Source organism: Parasteatoda tepidariorum, chromosome 2 (assembly GCF_043381705.1).
Source record: "Parasteatoda tepidariorum isolate YZ-2023 chromosome 2, CAS_Ptep_4.0, whole genome shotgun sequence".
In the NCBI taxonomy this organism is placed as follows: Eukaryota; Metazoa; Arthropoda; class Arachnida; order Araneae; family Theridiidae; genus Parasteatoda; species Parasteatoda tepidariorum.
This window is the reverse complement of record NC_092205.1, coordinates 1,314,703-1,335,935: the sequence shown is the minus strand read 5'-3', so window position 1 is coordinate 1,335,935 and position 21,233 is coordinate 1,314,703. Positions and strand designations below refer to the sequence as shown.

Below are 21,233 nucleotides of genomic sequence, written 5' to 3'. Positions count from 1 at the left end.
GAAAGTTCCATATCCAGAAAAATCAAGGACTTCATTATTTTCTTCTTCTTTATATAACAGGTCTATCAGGTAAACAATATATGATATTTAATAAAAAAACAATAATAAATATTCATTTTTAAACAATAATGCTGAATTACTTGTTAAATGACATTTAATGAACTAGAATATTTAGTATAATAAAATAGATGTCAATATGAAAATGAGGAAAAAAATGAAAATGTAAGCAGAAGACAAGTTGAATATTCTCTGCCTTGAATAAAAGCACATTTTTCGCCTCATTTTTCTATTTTATTTGAAGAATCAGCAGCACAGATATTACTTTTTAAAAAAAAAAAGCTTAAAATTGGAAAGAAAAATCATTCCTCTTTAGGGAAGGGGGAGAGAAGAGCTTTGTTTATTTCTATCATTAAAAAGCCTAACTCCATACTTAAAATATTTATAAACTCTTCTAATTTAAATGCATAATAAGAAGTTAGAAAAGTGGGAGTATATCAAGGGTGGCGCCAGACTCTGCCCGACAAGGGGTCAAGACTCCCCCGACAGGGGGGCTCAAATAAATTAATTCAAAATATTTAAATTAAAACGAATTTTATACTTTACATTTTTTTCTCACGTCATTTTTTTCAAGTGTGTTTTTAAGAATCTAAAATCACTAATATTGATACCATAATGTGCAGATTCCTTTTAATGTAAATTTAAATCTAATTTTTTTTCCTGTTATCGATGTATTTTGTACTGCATGGTGCAATTTACCATACATTGTAGGCGTAAAAATTATTCCTGTAATGAAGAAAAAGGGTAGCAGGAGTAACCGCAATTTCAAAAAAATTCTATGCTTCTTACTCTTATAACACAAAAATTATTTGTTAATAAAAATTTGAAATTTCATGAACATTTTGATATAAAATGTTATTTTTATATGCATCGATTGGCTTTTGAATCATTGAAATGTTTTGCAAATTAAGTTTAAAGTACATTTTTTGCATCCACATATTCCATCTGAAGATATCATGCCCCGTTTTGAATGAACTTCGAAATGGTTATGCCCATAAAATTGTAAAATTCGAATTTTTTTCTAATTGTTACATAGTATAATTTTACGGACAAAAAAAAAAGGCTATTTTATTCAGGGGATTCGATGTTAATATATATTGTAAATAAATACAAAGAGACTTTTAAAATTTCTCCTTGCGATTCCTTTTTCTTTTCAAAGATGCTTTCAAAGTGAACATCTATGTCCGGTAAAATGCTAATTTCTCCAATTGAGAAAAAGAATAAGTCTATCGGCTTAAAATATAAGATTCAAACAATATAACTTAAATTTGTAATTATTTTTCAATTTACAAATTTTAAATTTGACTCCGAGAAACGAATGTTAACTAACTTACATTTTTAAAAAAAATTGCCACACATGGCTGCTGTTTGTCTGCCTACGTTTTCGTTTCTTTGCAAAGCTGAAAGCACACTTTCTACCAAGATTTCTGTTTCGCCCTTCAGAAGCTTTTTGCATATTGACATACGCCTGCAACGAATAACCTTTCACACAGTTAATTGATTATTGTTTACCACATGTCAAGGCGAAACATTTTTTCCTTTACAATTTAAATTTGCTTTCATAGTTACGAATTTTAAGTCACAAAAAATGGACACTAAAAATTAAGAAGTTAGGGGACCAAATTTCGAAAAATATGAGTTTTATTTTTATTTCTCAGGACTTATTTGACCGATTTTGCTTAGATTTTGTATTTTGACATTCAAATTTGCAAATGATGAAAAAATTGTACACCTTACATTTCTTAAGTTTCTCGACTTAAATAAAGCAATAATAAATGTTTACTAAAAGTTTCATTTCGCATGAAATTATCTTTAGAGAAACGAATAGGAATTGATTGATCTGACTGGAATTGTATGCAAAACTTTTTCAATTCGCTTAAAAGAAATTGGGATATAGTGAAATACGAAAAAACTAAAGTTAACATTAAAGATTCCTAACTTTCAAGCGCGTGCCTGAAAAAACTATTAAAACAATATTTCTAGATTGAAACTACTATATTTTAGGGGTCAGAAATCCGAATCCGTCGAAGAAAGGTATGTTTAATCGGATAACGTTTTCATGTCTAATTTCCTAACTTAAAATATTGTTTGGACTAATTAATTAGTATATTTGATGTCACCCTCTCGATCCATTAAGAATGAATCCTAGAACATGAAGATCCGAGCTTAAGATTAAAATTTATTCTGGTGGGTCCATTTATTTTATTGCGCACTTGACATTCATTTGAAGTATATGTCAATATTGCTGATAATAGCAAAATAACTTTTCTTTTTTATATAGAAAGATAATTTAGCTGATGGTTATCCATATATATATGCTTTGATAATTTTAAGGATTATGATTGAAAGAGGAAAATAAGGTGAAATGATGTTCACTTTCAATATTAATATCAGATATAAATAAAAACGTCTTTCATTTTGTCCTCTTTTGTTAATTTCATAGTAATTGCATAGTAATAGTTTCGAAATAATAGCTCAATGATAATAATGATAATATCTCAATCTCGTCATATCTCAAGAACGTTTTGCTTTTTGATTGAATCGAAAACATTTCCCATACAATTGCAAAGATTCGTTTTTCCAAAGGTAATGCCATGCAAAAAATTTAGTTTTAAATAGTTATAAAATATATTTATATTTATAACATGTGCTGGAAAAATTCTGAATCCCGATTTTTGAAATCCCCGCGTAGTAAATGGCAACTGATGCACGTTAAATCTGTCGAGTCGCAAAGTCCTCCATGTACCCATAACAAATCAATACCTCTGGGGGTACTTACCCAGGAGTTTCCTTGTCTTCTGGATTGGTTCAAAATTACAAGGCTACGGAGTTAAACATTAGTAGTCGTAAACTCGAAAATTGGGTCGGTTGTTCAACGACGGATAAAATAGCAAGATATACAAATTTTTATATAATTTTACGGAATGTAATTTTAATTTGCGAAATACAAAATTTTAATGAAATAGGTTGAATAATTCGAGATAAATAAAATTTTAAGCTGAATTTTTTAAAATTTGATAACTCAGAAACTAATTGATCGATCTCTCTGAAAGTATTTTGAAATTAAAAGGATGTAAAAATATGTAGAACATACAATTCAATATATATTACTATTATTTAATAAACTAATAAAAAATAACAAATAATTATTTAAAATTATTTTTGCTTAAAAATTTTTGTATAAAATGCTTTTTGAAATTTTATGCAAACATTTTTCAATACACTCAAAAAGTTCTCGAGATAATAGAAGAGTGAAGTTAAAATCAAAGGACCCAAACTTTCCAACTCTCTCTTTGCCATAACTTCAGACCATATCTTCCAGATTGCGGCTGTTTCCGCATTTTGAAAATTAAAAACCCAAAACTATAGACGAACTTGTATTTTTATCTAGAACAGAATGCGCTTTTCTGTTCATTTTCGTAACTTAAAATATGGTATTGACTCTTTCTACATGAAAATATGATTAAATAAAAAGTAATCAAGGTGTTTCCTTTTCCAGTTCATGCACTGTACATAAAATAAGTCAATGAGATTCTGTTATGTTGATTAATATATATTTTAAGATATTGAATATGAACAGTTTAATTGTTTTTCTGAATCAATCAACAATCTTTTTACTACTAAGAAAATGATAAAAAATAATAATAAATTAAAAATATTTTGTTACTGTTTTCCTTTTTTTCCGACTGCATATTTATTGCGTTGATTAAAATATAAACCTTGAATCCGAATAAGTAAATGATTTTCCTCATTTACAAATATGAAAAAAAAGGATTAAAAAATTAAATAAATTTTATTTTATTCTTATACTTTCATTTTGCTTGAAAATTTCAAAAAGCAATTATGTGATCCCATAAACCATTGATAAACACATTACATAAAAAAGAAGAGGACCTGCGTTTCTTTCTATCCCTCAAGCTTTTGTCAGTTATTCCCCCAGCAAAGAGGTATCCCCTTTCTCCAGAAGAAAGAATAGCAATTTGGAAGATAAGTTTCCAAGAAAATGAAGATGCGTCTGTGGGAAAGGATTTCTAAGGGACTTCGAAAAGTCGTCAATTTCACCCGTGTCTAATCGCATCCGGTCTCTAGTTTAACAAGGTATGGGCAAAGTTATGAGTAGTGCAGTGAAACTAGAATTACATAGAATTTACAATGTATTTTACTAATTTTTGTTGTAATTCTTAAAAATAAAAAAATGAAAAATCAACTACAAAATATTTTATTAGGCATTTGTAATTGTATTTTTGACATAATTTAGAAAAAAATGCGACCAAACTATTTTCCCGATGGGGGGGGGCTGACCATGCCCGACAGGGGTGCAATTGCCCCCCTACTGGCGCCGCCCTTGGAGTATATACTCTGAACAAAAAAAAAGGAGGAAAAATAAAAAGAAAAGATGATTGAATCACCCTGAATAAGTTTTGGTCTATGATTGGATTTTCACAAACTAGAGTTCAACCTTAATGATTCACGGGGGTACTCTCAAATATGCTAATTGACTAATGTAGAAGTTTATGTTACGAAATCAGACACTTCCGCCAACGTAGTGCTGTTTAAAGAGTGAATCCCTTCATGTTAATTTTACTTTTTGCACATTTTGCCATATCAGGGGAATTTTTTAAGTGAATTGAAATTTTTTTTTTACATAATTATAAAATTCGTTTGTCCAAAAACAATTCTATGCAAAAAAAAATTTTTAAGAATTATTTATCATTTTACTTTATTATAGTGCAAAAATTTTTAAATTGTATGGTAAACAAATTTTCACACTATTTTAAAGAATTTAATTTTACACAGCAATTTACAAAATTTGACTGAAATCACTAAACAGTTCCTGAGAAATTGAATTTTGAAAAAGTTGTACATTTAAAATTAGTTTTTCTTTAGTTATTCACACGCTACAGGGGGATATTTCAGTAATGTGATCTGCCACACCAACTATAATCGCCAAGGTTTTAATTGGGAATATTTAAAAAAAAAAAAACATGTAGAGGTTTCCCCATGGGTAATTTTGAGGTATAACCTTTGACCCCTTTTTGTAATGTTTTTTTTTATTTCTCGTGGGCCGCTGAACAGATGTTGCCAAGACTCGGCGATTATTCTGCCACGCATCACGATAGGGAAATCCCCCCTTTTGTTCAAAAAAATGTGCACTTTTAAAATCTATTTGGCCCCTTAGCGATTGTAGTTGACGTGACAGATCACATTACAGAAATATATCATCCCACTACTGCCTGGATGTCATTTTAGTCAAGGTACTGATAAAAAAAATTTCCCCATTAAATAAAAAACATGAAAGAATGCTTCTTGAACTTAACCAAAAGGTTTTAGGTCATATAATTAGAAAAAAAATTTTTTTTTTGGCTTGCATAGCAATTATCAGGTGAATTTTAAAGTAAACATAAATATAATTATAATCTACACATAAATTACAAAAACAAATTTGAAATTATAACGTTATTCAAGAAAGCAACATTATAAAACGTATATAGTATTTATTTCAAGAGCTTGCAGAATATCACTGTACTTCCGCACTTCATTATCACTTTGCCACCACAACATTTTCCAATACTTTTATTGTGTTCTTAACTTAAATTATTGTTTATTTTGCTTTATACTAGTTTTTTCTATTATAACTACAAGTTAGGTGTGAAGTGTTGGAAACTGTCTGAATCATTAGTTTCAGAAGATATAATTTAAGATTAAATTCCGAAATAAAGGCATAGCCAATCACACATATTTTTTCAATACATCATTAGAGCTCGCAATCATTTCATTGTATAAATTAAACGAAATTAAGCATTATTACTAAGCCAATTTAATGAGTGTTGTGAAGATTCTCTTCTTTATAATACTTGTTGTTATGGAAAAAGAAATGAGTTACAGAAAATAGCAATAATTATTACATCTCTAAAATGAATAGCTTTCAATAATTGAGCTAAATTGCGAGTATTATCCACAGAGGCCTCCAATACGTAGTCATTACAGTGATCACTATTAAATCGGTTGAAAATTGATGTCATATTAGTAGCTTTCACTGCTTAGAAATAAAAATATCCCGCCATCATATTTGAGCAGACGATTAATAAACAAATCTATCTGAAAGTTGAAGTTACGAGTTTAACTTTTTTCCAATGTACTAGTAATTGAGCATATTATTGCACTCAAAAGAATTTACTGCTTGATTGACTGGGTTAAACAAAGGAGGAAGTAATGTCTCGTAATAATTTTGGCGTACTGGATAATTTTAGAATCCTTCGGTTTAAATTTAGAAACAAACTCAAAAAGTGCATGAGTTCCTCAAACTCTAAAGGTCATCGTATCGTAATCGCCTATTACTGCAAAATCGAAACTTTCCAAGCTGTCATGCTTGTAGTTTCTACACATTTTTTTATTTTAAAAATTTCTTTTCATCATCTTTATGATTCATTATGAAGTCGGCTTATTTTAAAAGTAAGAACAAGTAGTATTTTTATTTTTTTAAATTTTCATGCACAAAGCAATTGAACTATCTTTTACACGTTTATTATATCACTTAAATACTAGAGAATATTATTAAATTTTGAAATACTTTTGGTATTTATATGCTGTTTGTATTAATTTAATGCATTATAAGCATGCATCGAATAATTATAAGTATTTGATATTTAAGTCGGAAATTAAGAATTGGTGTCATGGTAAATAAAGGTGTAATCATATTATAAAAACAAATAAATATTTACGTAAACAGGTTTGTGGTGTAAATATATAATAATTTCTTTAATATTACAGATCGAACTAACCATTTTATAAATATTAGAAATGCTGAGACAAAGGGATCATACCCTGAGACCTCCTCTCCGAATAACTGAATTACTTCAAGTAAGCAATTTATAGTTAACTTCTACTTTTGAAAAATTAGACCATTTAAGATGTAATTTTATGTATAGTAATAGCTTGTATTTTTTACACTCCAGCCTTTTTTTTCTTTTCTTTTTTGTTAACATACAAATGAAATAATTTTTTTTTTTTTTTTTTTGTAACTCATAAAGTTTCATTCACTTGTACTGTGTTATTATTTTCTTTCTCCTCATTATGATTTTGTAGAATGTTGTTAGAAAGGAGATTTTATTTAAATCAATTCAGACACTTGATTTTAATATTATTTATAAAATATTAACTTGCTGTTAGCAATATTTTTTTTATCTTCCTAACGTTTTTTTTTTTAATTTTTATTTTTTACTGATTAAATATTTTTAATTTGACTATAATTATATTACTCGGAGTAAGACATAATATTTGATAACATTAAAAAACTAGAAAAATCTAACGTTAGTTTGCATTACTTTAGAATATTAGAAGCATACAGAAGGTCACTGTTTTCTCTGCATTCGATTATGTTAGATTCTGTACAAACTAATATTTTCTACCCTTGTGTTTTTATCTTGTTTTGTTTTTAATTTTTGGATAAATTTTGTGTATAGTTGTGAAGCAATAAAATATCGAACAATAGAACAATGGTTCAATAGTTACTGCCGACAATAACATAGACAATGAGATTCGGAGTCGTCTAATTTGTTCAAATAAAGCTTTTTATGGTTTAAAACGTTTTTTCAAATCCTCTCTTTTATCAAAAAATACAAAACTTTTACTCTATAAAACATTAATTAGGCCAATACTTACCTATGGCTCTGAGACCTGGAACCTAACTCAAGCTGGTGAAAATAAAATTGCCATTTTTGAGAGAAAAGTTTTGAGGGCCATCCTTGGTGGGATAAAAATAAATAATTCCTGGAGAAGACGATATAATACTGAACTGTATAAAATCTACAGAGAGCCAGATATTGTGAAATTCATTAAAATAAATCGAATGAACTGGGCAGCTCACATTTTCAGAAGGAATGATGACTCAAATTTAAAGAAAATCCTATTACACAAACCCCTAACGAACAGGAAAAGAGGTAGACCCAGGCTGAGATGGCTGGATTTAGTTGAGACTGATTTCCTTACTCTAAAGGAGAAAAACTGGCGAACAAGTGTCAAAAGTAGAGAGAAGTGGATTCGAATTCAAAGGAAGGCACTGGCCCACCCTGGGCTGTCTAGCCAGATATGATGATGAGTCTTATGTTATTCTACACATATACTTAGCAATATAGATATGCTGGACAAAAATTATATCCTTCTACCAACCAATATCCTCGCTTTTACTCCTAGTTATATTTCATGTTCAGCTGATTTTTATGAATGAAAATTTCAAATTTAGCCAAAAGTTAATACTTGAGTAGCTAAACTTTTATTTATATATTTTTTTCTTTTCATATACAAAGAGTTTCTTTATCATTTTTATATCATTAATCATTTTCAAGTGTTCATTTTTAGTTTTAAATGTATTCCTAATTTTTTTTTTTAGAATTAATTTAATTTTATCATAATTTTAATTGAATTTGTTTGTAAAACATATTTTATAAAATACATTACTCTAATTATTTCTCATTTTAATCTAGTCATTTATAATTTTAAAATTATTATATATTATTTACATTTTGAAATTGTACATTAAAAACATCAACTACAGTTGTAAAGTTATATTTTCTTTGGATTGAGTGGAAATTTTAACTCTATAAAAAAAAAATATTCTTCCCATCTAAAAATATACTTATGTGCCATTATTTATTTCCATAAAATAAAATTGTAGCTTTATTTAAAGATTTATTCAAGATTAAACTAAAATTATTGTTTGAATTTTTAAAATGTCATTTTTGTAATAATTTTGATAATGAAAAAAAAAATAATTTAAATATAATCATATTACTTACTTCCATAAATTTCCTTCCACTTATTCTTTCATTAAAACTAGATGGAGAAACAGTTACATACCCTACTTTATTTATGTACTCTACTTTATTTTTTCAGTATCTAAAATTTTAATTAACAAAAAATTTGAAACAAAACCCAAGGGTACCTCAAGACATTTTTTTATCAGGGTTGGAACCAGAAAAGCATGAAATATTTTAAAAATTGTCAATAGTTTTTTTTATTGTAAAAATAATTTTTATATTTTAAAAATACGTTTGCACATCAGAAATATTTAACAATTGTATATTTGATTGAAACTACTATGCACGAAACAACAATCTTAGCTGAAAATTCCATAAATTTAATTCCATAAAAAAACGAGAGGAAAAACATAATTTTTTACATCAACTTTTAAAAGCTGCCTTTAATATTATTGATTGAAATTCAACTACCAGCAGTTAATATTTTGAGAACGCTATTATCCCAAAATTTATTTATGTTTAAATCAAACAATTTCATTGCTTACATTTTACTGATAAAAGATTATGCATTACGAACATATTAAATAGGTTTACAAATAAAAACTAGATGTTATTTGTGAATATGTGCATTTTAATCTGGACTTTGTAAAAAAAGAAAATGCAAAAAGTTGGGCAGAGGCTAGAGTCAACTTTCTGGTAATGACGAACTAACCATAAGAAACTACATTATGTATTTATAAAATATATTTTGGCAATTAATATATGGGAGTATTTTTCCGACATTGACTTAAATATATATACAGTAAGACCCCGCTTAACGCTGTTTCGTTTAGCGCTCTTTTATTTCAACCCGGGGATTCCCCAAATATGTACATAACATATCCGAAACAGTGTAGTTGTGTTTCTTGTTTGGTGCGGTGCTGTATGGACGCATTTTTATAATTTAAAACATTTGTTGATATTATTGTAAGTACATATAAATTTATATAATACTATAATGATTAATACAGTAACAAATATTATGATCTTTAGTTTTTATATAATGAAAAACAAGATAATAGTTAGTGATAATGAAAAACAAGAAAAGAAGGCAACCAGAAAAAGAATTTCACTGGAAACTAAAATGCAAGTGATTAGAGGATTAGATTCTGGTGAACGTCAATCTCAAATTAGTGCTGCATTGAATTTGGCAACTTCAACAACAAGGACAATTCTTAAGAATAAAGGAAAAATACTGTCATCGGCAACTACGTCAAGCTCTGCAACTAGAATTACACTTTCTGGAAATAACATTATAGAGGAAATGGAAAAACGACTGTCTATATGGATTGACCACGAAATTGAACGCAATATGCCATTATGCCAATCTATCATAAAGGAAAAAGCTAGAAGAGTTTTTAATTACATTCAGGTTGAGGCAAGTGACATAAGTGAAACTTTCATTGCTAGTCGAGGATGGTTTAATAGATTTAAACATCGAAATAATCTTCACAACATAAAGATTACAGGAGAAGCAGCAAGTGGTGATACGAAAGAGGCGGCTGAATTCCCAGCGACATTAAAAACAATAATTGAGCAAGGAAACTATCCTCCAGAATTGGTTTTTAATGAGGATGAAACAGGCCTGTTTTGGAAAAGAATGCCAAAATAAACATTTCTATCCCGTGAAGAGAAGCGAGCACGAAGATTTAAGGCTGCAAAAGATCGCTTAACACTGCTACTGGGTGGTAACGCAAGCGGAGATTTCAAATTAAAACCACTATTAGTTTGAAAAATCCAAGTACGATGAAAGGCATATCTAAATCAACTTTACCTGTAATTTGGGAGTCTAATAAAAAATGGATAACTGTGAAAATTTTCCGGGATTGGTTCACTGAATATTTCTGCCAGTCTGTTAAACATTATTGCGAAATTCAAAAACTTGAACAAAGAGCACTATTATTAATAGATAACGCTCCAAGCCACCCAACAAATTTATCAGACTTTACAACATGCATTCCAGTCGAAGTGGTTTTTTTGCCGTCTAACTCAACTGCCTTAATCCAACCAATGGACCAAGGTGTTACATCTAATTTTAAGGCTTATTACTTTCGACGAACATTAAAACAGATGTTTGACAAAGTAAACAGAGAAGAGAAGCAATCAATAAGAGAATTTTGGAAAAACTACAATATCATGAATGCTGTAGAAAACATAAACCTTTCTTGGAATAAGATAACAGAAAGATTTTTGAAAGGAGTATGGAAGAACCTTTGGCCAGATTAAGTAAGAGCGACACTCTGTCGATATGGATGAAATAGTGGAATTAGCAAAACAAACCGGTTTAGATGAGGTAAATGTGGAAGACGTCGAAGAAATAGTTCAAGAAACAGCAGCTAGTCTTTCTAATGATGAGCTCAAGGAATTAACTGAGCAAGAAGAAAACAAAGATATTGATAGAAGTGATTTCGGAGAAGAGCAAAAAGAACTTTCGGTAGCGTTTGTAAAAAGGAGTTTTGACCACTGTAACTGAAATTATGGACCAATTTGTTGAAAACGATCCAAATTTTGACAGGAGTTCAAAAGCAAGATGTAGTGTTATAGATGCTTTATCCACTTATCAACAACTTCTAACATAACGCAAAAGGAAAACACAAACTAAATTAGATGCCTTCTTGACAAAAAGGTAAAAAATTGGAAACACAAAATAGACTGAATGATCTGACTGACTTACTGTTTGTCTACGATAGGTACTCTGACAGTCATTCGTCTGGAGGTGTGGCGGTGACTATGGTAACGAGTTATGATTATTTCAAGTAGGGGTGCGGGTCCCTCTTTAAGACTGGTTTCGGTGAGAGAAAATGAGACCTCTTTCTTCGGTCTATTGTGTTAGCTCTAAAGTGAAGAGAAATAAGTATTCGCTCCTGAAACATCGTTTAGATCGTTCGATTTTCTCTTTTTTAAAAGAGTCAAAATTTTAACAGCGGTTGCACCCAAAATTTAATATCATAATTTTTACATTTTTTGTTGTTTTTTAAGAAGTATATATTATACAAAACAATAGCCCAAAACGATTTTTTTTATTTAATTTATTTTACAAGACATTAACAATTAAATTTTAAAGCTCTTTTTAATTAAAAAATAAAAGGATAGAATAAATGGATTTTAAAAAAATTTGTCTCATTTTACGCGGAAATAATTGAAGTATTTGATAAAGTAATTATAATAAGACAAATGTTTAAAAAATTTAATTTTTATTGCAAAATTAAGTTGTGAAATGAAAAACAAAAATGTTGTTCATGTCGTACAAAGTTCAAACAAACCGCATTTTAATGTAAATTTTATTCTGAACAAAATGGCTTTTTTTAAAAAAAAAGATCCTAATTCCATAAAAAGTTATAGCTTTTTTAGCAAAACGCTGCACCGCGGCAGGCTCTGCCATTCCACTCCGCTGATCTCTCAATTGCGCTGTATCAGTTGATTTGGAGGGAATTTAAAAACCTCAACTAAAGTTTCACAAAATAGCAAACATTGTATTAAATAATAAATTTATAATTTTAGGTGAATAATATTATGAATAATTAGTTATTTTTAATGTATTTACATAATTTTTTGAGTTCAAACTTGGAACTAGAAGAATATATTTTATTTATAACTATTTTATCAAAAATTTCAATTACTTCCGCGTAAAATGAGATACAATTTTTTAAACCATTGATTCTATCCTTAGATATTTATTTTTTTAATTAAAAAGAGCTTTAAAATTTAATTGTTAACATCTTGTAAAATAAATTAAACTTAAAAAAAATCATTTTGGGCTATTGTTTTGAATAATATATACTTTTCAAAAAATGTAAAAATTATGATATCAAATTTTGTGTGTAAGCGCTATTAAAATGTTGACTCAATGACAAATTAAAATTGTTATTTCTATGTAATGATTGATAAATAGGATATGTATGGAAATTGTATAAAATTGTTTAAAGCAAGCTCAATGTTTTATTAATAAATAGCTCATCTATAAATTTATCATACATAGCAAATTGGTTACTAAGAAAAAAAAATAAAAAAATAAATGTGCTAATAAAAAACTGCTGGAATTATTTTTTTTAATAAATAGTGAGAAAAACTATGCAGGTTACATTAAAATAAGAGTAAGAAAGGATAATTTAAGCAACAACAAAAAAACTTTCAGATGGTTTGATGGGTAATAAAAATCATTGTTGATATATTTAGATTTCATCCTATTTGCGGTAACTTGCTTTCAGTTTAAAAATAAATAATAAAAACAAAGATATTTAATATTTTTTTGGCACAGATAACGTGAACTATTTCTATTTTCAGCAAAAGTTTTATCTCCTTTTAAAATCAGAGTTAATAAGTTTAAGCGCTTCACTTTTTCCAGAAAACTCAATAGAAGAAATTAACTGCTTTAAAAAATGTGCAAGCTTAGAAATTAAACCATCTAATAATCAATGAACATTCATAATAAATAAAATTAAACTTTTTTTCTTCTTTTTTCCCCATTTGTATATAAAAAATAGCAAACGATTGAGGAAAGAGAATCTTTTTAAGTAAGAAAGAAATATCCATTCGAATCTTTAAAAAAGTTATTGAATCAGATTAAATAAGTCTCCTACTGGTGGCTGAGGCAGCCAATCTGGTATACTTCCCATACAAGCTATCATCGAAGCTACCCTCCCTAAAATGCCCTCTTGTTTCCATAGCACCAGACTGTCGCAGACTTTGTGGCGGTCAGAGTACCTATCGTAGACAAACAGTAGAATTTTATTTGTTTTTATAAGTGCGTATATTCGTTTATATTGTTTTTATTTTTGTAAGAAATAAATGTTTGGTTTTATTTTTATTAAAAAAATAACATAATTATTAAATTTAATACCTAACCAATTTTCTATCCATCTTCCCCTAACCCCATTATTTACATGTTAGGATAGCCTCGTTTAGCGCTGTTTTGCATTACGCTCTACTTTGATGGGACATATCCTACGCGTTAAGCGGGGTCTTAGTGTATATATATTTTTTATCATCATACATATGTTCTGCAGCTAAATTTTAAACATTAAGTCAATCAAAGAAATTTTTTACTATTGCCATCAGTAAGAAAATTTCTTTGATTGACTTAATGTTTAAAATATGGTTGCAGAACATATGCAGAATGATAAAATATATATATATATATATTTAAGTCAACATCGGAAAAAAATTGTCATTTTTTTACTATTATATTCTTTTAAACATGTGGAAAATTAAATATATATACTTCTTGTCTCAAATTTAAATTGGATAATTCAAAATTAAAGTAGTAAAAACAATGCTGATCATAAAAATACTCACAAGTTTGAGTTAAACTTAAACATCAGCGTTAAAAGAAAATTGCTTCCGATATATTGAAAAATTCTGAGCAAAACATTGTTATCTTTGTCGATTCTCAGGCTGCAATTCAGACAATTTCTGTATATGGCCAGGATAGCCTGGTCGGTAGGGTGCTGGGCCCATATCCAAGAGGTCGTGGGTTCGATCCTCGCCGGCCGAAGACTCCCCGTGTAGTAAATGGTGACTGATGCACGTTAAATCTGTCGAGTCTCAAAGTCCTCCATGTTCCCACAACAAATCAATACCTCTGGGGGTACTGATCCAGGAGTTTCCTTGTCTTCTGGATTGGTTCAAAATTACAAGGCTACGGAGTTGAACGTAAGTAGTCGTAAACCCATGAAATTGGGTTGGCTGTTCAACGACGGTTATAATATAATAATTTCTGTATATAATTTATACCCCTCTGAACTTGAATCTGAGTGTAAACAACGCACTGACTCTCTTCTTTGTTCTGGAAGAGAGATAGTCCTCTAGTGGATCCCTGGCCATTGTGACATCTGCGGAAATGTTGAAATGTTGGCTAGAGAGCATTGCACCCACCTTCACATCCAGTTCCTCTTAGAAAATGCAAGGCGGCTTCTTAAGAGCAAATTCGGACACAGAACAATATCTACTCTTAGGGACTTAGCTAATGGAAAATCCTGGGCTAGCCTTCTTGATGGCTAGCAGCGCTCTCATCTTTCCCTCCTTCCCAGGGCCGAGGGAGTTGCTTGTCTTAGAATAATTACTGGACATGACTACTTGTAGGCCCATCTATTTAAAATTAACCTGGTCAATTCACCTCTTTGTGTGCTCTGTAACACTTCGCCTATGACTGGGGAGCATCTATTTGATTGCCCCTCTCTTCTCGACATTCGTTCCTGTGACGACTTTCGTGCCCTCTCACCTTCTGGAGCTACTTCACTATTGTATTGTACTGCAAGATGCCTTATGTCTAAAAAGACAATGGCGGGCGTAATTTAAAAAAAAAACTACAAAATTAAAAGTAACCAAGTTATAAAAATATTCAACTGTTTATTTACACTTACATGCTACTGCAAAATTTACTCAATATTACATCTCATAAAGTTTTATCAATACTATTATACCTGCCAAACACCATTTCCTGAAATTCTACATATTATTACGTAGTTGTAGAATAAATTATATTTTACAATTATGAATAATAAAAAAATATGATAAATATTACTACTATTTCACAACACAATTATTTTAATTTAAAGCAAAACACGCTAAAATATACTTCATTCAATTCTAGAAGCAATATATTCTTATCTTCATTAGTTAATATACACATCTCAATAATCTTTTGGTAAAATAGAAGTTAAAAATACATATTGGCTGTTAATTAAAATAATTATTCAAAAAAGCAACAGTTGTATTAAGAGCTTCTATTTTATTTTTAAATAAATGTTTTCTCCAGTACTTTAAAACCATTTGATGTAGTGTATTCCTTCAATTGCAAGTCTTTGTTCACTTGTAAATATATTTCTGAGCAATGTTTTTTGAAAGATTTTATAAAATGATCAGCAATACAGTCCTCTCCCTCAGCCACATACGTTTTGTTTTCTGTCAGGATCAAACCTTCCATCAGTGTCCATTTATTCTTTAGAGCAGGGGTGTCAAGCTCAAAGCTAACTTGGGCCGAATAAACAATGCTTAACTTTAGGTGGGCCGCAAAAAAAAAAAAAATTACTGTTCATAGAAACAAATATTTTTATTTTGAATTTGTGATAAACATATATAAAGTTAAATTATTGTTTACGTCCTGATACTTGGCATCTCTTCTCTGCTATTATCTTTTCTATTTCGGGAGAAATTTTATTGGCTGAGACTACTTTCGAAATTGACCCAACGTGAGCGTTATTAATACGGTTTTGGACTGGAGATTTATTTCCATTCATAACAGAAAATAATTGCACTCACTGATAAGTACTTCCAAACTTGGAAATAATTTCATACTCGAATTTTTGAGTATTTTCAAACCTTGCTGGTAAATATTCGTGAAATTTAGGCACACCCACTTCAATGAATTTTGCCCTCAAATTTGAGTCGCACTGAATCTCAATCACTTCCATTTGCATATAACTGGGTACTGAGTCTATATTTATTGAGAAAATCAAAGAAAACAAACAAAATTTGTCTTCTAATCAATTAAAATCTTTAAACTTTGTTTCAAATTCTGTTCTAAGATTTGAAAATTTTTTCTGCATACTTTTGATACAATGCAGTATCTTATAAACTAGATTTGTTCTTGTTGCACGTTGGGAAGTGTGTTAAATCTTCATTTTTCAGTTGCCTTTCCCAAAGAAATAGTTTACATTTGAATGTTTTTTTAATTATGTCAAACATGCTCGTAATGATCTGATCCTTGCCTTGTAACAATAAATTTAAATCGAATTAGTGTTTGGTTATATCAACCATAAAAGATAAATCTTGCAACCATATTTGATCGGAGAACAAGTTTGTATCTTGATTTACAGTTTGTAAAAACTTACATATTTTTTCTTTCGAATCCCAGAATTGATTGAGAACCTTGGAGCAAGATAACCAACTTGCCTCGCTATAATAGGATAAACCTGATTATGTACTATCTAATTGATAGCTTAGTGTGAAACGGACTCATTTCAGCCAATTAGAATTTTACATTTTCGAGCGGACAATTTAAAATGATCCGTATAGTTTATGAATAAAGTATATTATAATTTTATATGCTAGTTTCGTTTCTAATTCACTTTTCTATTTTATTTTTACTTTGCTTTGTATATATTGACTGGGCCACAAAAATGTTCATCTCGGGCCGCGAGTTTGACACCCCTGCTTTAGAGTTTAGCTATGTATATTATATGAAAAATATCTTTATTCAATAATGGGATAAAAACTTTAGATTCGACGGAGGCAAATCTTAATTTATGTGAATTATTTATGCAGGTGTTAAACTCTTTTATTAAATTCTTTTTTTCACAGTTGACTCATCTCCGTATACCATTAGAACACATAACATGGTCAAGAGTTACAATGACTTCAGATCAGTGGATCTGCATAAGACACTCTCTACTGTAAGAATCATAATCTTTATTCCTCCACATGTTTAATAGTTACTTATTTACAATAAATATTTTATTATCAGGGGTCCAAACTTGGAAGATGTTACTGCAATAACTATTCTGAATCCACATCATTCAATGCCTCGAACTTGGAAAACAGTGGCAGATTGTGCTCAAATGAATCCCACCAAACCTATTATAACTGTGAAGGGTTAGTGCTTCAAATATTCATATTTTTGATTCATTTTCCATATAAAACTATTAAAAAACTGAATGACATGCTCATGCTTTTAACAATAAGAATTATTCTTATGAATGATTCTTATAAGAATGATATAAGATTATTTATAAGAATGATTCTTATTGTTAAAAACAAGATCATTAATTTAATCAGTTCTTTAAAAAAATATTGATTTATTTGATTTAAAGCAGGCTTTTTGATTTAAATTTTGATTTTTTTTATTTTAATGATTTTTTTTAATAAATGAAACTTATAAGTTTTACTACAAGCTAGTAATTTATTTGTATACACCAAAAATTATAATGTTAATGAATATCGTATATTCATTAGTAGTGTGTATCTATATATATATATATACAGTAGAGCGACGATTATCCGAACTGCTCGGGACCGAACGTGGTTCGGATAATGAAAAGCTCGGATGATTAGAAAGTTGTTTAAAATCTAGTTTAAATTATTATTATTTATGCACTAACTTCCTTTCACACTTTTTCCAGGTTTAGGACTGGTAGTACTATCTAAAGAAGCTAAGTTTAAAAGTTTTTTTTTTTAACTTTTTTCATTTTGAATTTTTATTATCATATTTCAGCTTTTTATAATTTTTTTTGTCAATTACTGATTTTACCACATTTTTCTTTATTTTCTCTTGCAAAAGAAATCCAGCAAAGACTTTTGTTTCAAAGAAGATGCTTTTTTTGAGCAGCCATATCCCTTATTCTTTTTAAGTAAATCAACTGAACTGGATCAACATCATTTTGACGTTCTAGCCAATTGATTGCAATATCTAATGAATTGCATTTTTCTATATGAGAAGGTCCTCTATCTTGAACTTGATTACCTACTTATTCCTCTTCGTCTGTGGAGTTTCGATTTTCATTCAAAATTTCAGCAACAATTTCATCATCATTTAAAATATGAAATCCTAGGAAGTTTTCCGTGTCTCGACACCAGTCTTCTATTTCTTCTGCTGCAACCTGGCATCTTCTCAGCTGGAAGATCTACTGGTTCAGAAATTTAGAAAAATTGTGGATAAGTTAAAAAGTATTCTAAACTTTAAAAAAAGGAAGAAAAAAAACGAATTCAGGCATAGTTCGGATAATTGGGACTGACGAAAAACTTTGACATATTGGAAGTTCGACTTACCGTTAGTTTCGGTTTTGGGCTTTCAAAATATTTTCGGATTATTTAATTAATGCTTATTAATTACAAATCTTCTAAATGCTTACAATATTTAAGAAAAAACTGTAAAGTATAATATAATAACTCACTTTATTATTTGCTCTACATTTTACGTTTTTTTGAAGTAGTCCGTCACTTTACGTTGAAGTAATCCCTTTTGAGTCTTTAGAAACAGTATATCTTTAATTTTCTGCAGGTGCACAAACATCGAATTATCAATTCCTTCTTGACTCTCTAGAAACTTTTGAAGAACTTCAAGAGATGCACGCGCTTCAAGTATGTTTGGGACTATTGTTTCTGAATCTTCTTCCTCAGCAGCACTTTCATCATTTTCTTCTGTGATCTGTATAAATTCTTCGTCGGAAATATCACCACAAACAGCAATGCTTTCATCGAAGTTTATGAAATCGGAGTTCACAATTACTTCCTCATCTTGAAGCTCTTCTATCACAGGTTCACTCTGTGTTTCTTTAAAAAACCCACACTTCCGGAAACAGTTTCTTATTGTCGTTTCGCTTACATTATTATTCCCAGCACTGGAACGTAGCCTCATGGCTTCAAGTACATCAACTTTTGTTTTCAATATTGTTTATCATTTTTCTGACAAGCCTTTTACGATAAGACTGTTTGAAGCACTTTATGATACCCTGGTCCATCGGCTGTAACTTTGCTGTTGTGTTTGGTGGAAGAAACTGCAAGTTTACTGCTTTCAAATTAGGTAGATCACTATGCGCTGTGCATTTATCCATAAAGAGTATCGCTTTTCTTTTTTTAGCGAAGAATTTCCGATCCAATTTTGTTGCATAGTCTGCAAATAAAACTGATGTCATCCAAGACTTTTTGTTAGACTTGTAATCCAAAGGATACGTTTTTACATTCTTGAAACATCGGGGATTTCGGTATTTTCCGATAACAAGTAAGGGCAATTTCTCTGTCCCAGGCGCATTTCCTCCAGCTAGGACAGTCAAACGTTCCTTGCTCATTTTACCCCCTGAGCAGTTTTCATCCTTAAACATCATAGTCTTATTTGGAAGACATTTAAAAAATAAACCCATTTCATCAATATTGAAAACATCATTTTCACTGTATCCTTGAAGTAAATTTGGTAACGTTTCATTTAACCACTGTTCACATACTTCAAGAGGGACAGCTTTAGCTTCTCCAGGAAGAGTGCGAAAGGCAATATATTGTGTCTGCGCTTAAATTTTTCTAGCCACCCAGCACTGGCGTGAAAATTATCTATTTTTAATGGTTTAGCAAAATCTATCACTTTCTCATGTAGCAAAACACCACTTATGGGAATAGCATTTTCTCGATTTCTGTACTGCTGAAACCATTTTAGAAGAGCTGATTCCACCTGGGGGAAGGCACTCATCTTCATTCTTTTAGACAGCGGGTTCGTAGATTCATATCGTTTAAGGATATTTTCTCTTTCTTTTAATATCGTAGAAAGGGTATTCAGGGGAATTCCATGCTTCAACGCTATATCTTTCTTCTTAATGTTTGGATTTCTATCTACATCATTAATAAGATTAATTTTATCTTCCAAGTTGAGGGTTTTTAATTTTCGCTTCGACATCTTTAGAGGTAAGCACTTCTTCCTCACAATCTCTAACAGCAAATCATAAGCATAAAGCTTGTTCAGACCAGAAAATTTTTTATTCATTCCCCACAGGTGTTATCCCTTTTTCTCACACTGAAAACTTGTTCTGTCAGAACAAGCTTTCAGTCAGAACAAGTTTTCAGAACAGAAAACAAATTTATCATTCCCTGCAGGTGCCACAGATGTTACTAATCCCTTTCTCTCACTCTGACTAAACTTGTTCTGACCAGTTGAGTCTATTGTGTGTGTGTTGCAAAGGAAGGGGCATTATATCAGCTCCTAGTTTTTTTTCCTTGCTTTAAAAGATCCAGTAATCTTTTTAAAATAAATCGAGTTAAAGGGAGTAAAATTCGAGTAATCGAGAATAATTAACATGAAATTGAAGATAAGGATCATAAAAAAATCGAGTTATAGTAATATTCGAGTTGTCGTACTTCGAGTTATAGCGAACTGACTGTATATCAATGAAAAATATTAACCAATTTGAAAATATTCATTAATTGAAATTTTATTGAATATTTTGAAAACATTTAGTGAATAAATGAAACAAAATGTTTTCATCATATCATTTTATCAACAATCTTAATATTGAGTTTTATGCCAGAGAGTTGAATTCACAGGTCAGGAGCGTTATCTTGCGTAGCTCTTAATTTTATATTTTGTCTAGTTTTTAGTTTGTTTTTTTTTTGTTTAGTTTTCCAATTGAAATTATTATCTCGTTCTTAATTTGATGAAAACTAATAATTAATGACCTGAAATATAAAGCAAAAAACTGCGAATATAAATGTTGAGAATGGTTGTAATAGAAACTTATTTGAATTTGGTTATATTTATGTTTATTATTGGTTATATTGATGTGAATACAATTTCAATTAATGTGAATACAATATAATTATTCATACCTTGCATATCCTTTTTTTATTCTTCAATATTTTTTATTTAAAAAAACATTGTTTTTAATTTGGCTTTTCTTCCTT

At 29.6% G+C, this 21,233-nt stretch overlaps 2 protein-coding genes across 3 annotated transcripts in view; one reads left to right on the top strand and one right to left on the bottom strand.

Moving 5' to 3' along the window:
- LOC107451858 (Radiation insensitive 1) overlaps positions 1–6,203 on the bottom strand; it is a 32,563-nt gene extending 26,360 nt beyond the window's left edge. Inside the window, exon 1 of the mRNA XM_043050107.2 lies at positions 5,964–6,203. Within this exon, the coding sequence (XP_042906041.1) occupies positions 5,964–6,080 (117 nt within the window). The 5' untranslated portion in view covers positions 6,081–6,203. The remainder of the gene's footprint in view (positions 1–5,963) is intronic.
- A 76-nt stretch (positions 6,204–6,279) lies between these two features.
- LOC107451919 (clathrin heavy chain 2) overlaps positions 6,280–21,233 on the top strand; it is a 31,682-nt gene continuing 16,728 nt past the window's right edge. Inside the window, exons 1-4 of one of the 2 annotated variants that reach the window (XM_016068161.4) lie at positions 6,364–6,510; positions 6,829–6,918; positions 17,154–17,245; positions 17,317–17,444. In XM_016068161.4, the coding sequence (XP_015923647.1) occupies positions 6,859–6,918; positions 17,154–17,245; positions 17,317–17,444 (280 nt within the window). In that variant the 5' untranslated portion in view covers positions 6,364–6,510; positions 6,829–6,858. Of the gene's footprint in view, positions 6,511–6,828; positions 6,919–17,153; positions 17,246–17,316; positions 17,445–21,233 lie in introns of both variants that reach the window. The other variant, XM_016068174.4, reaches the window with a different exon arrangement.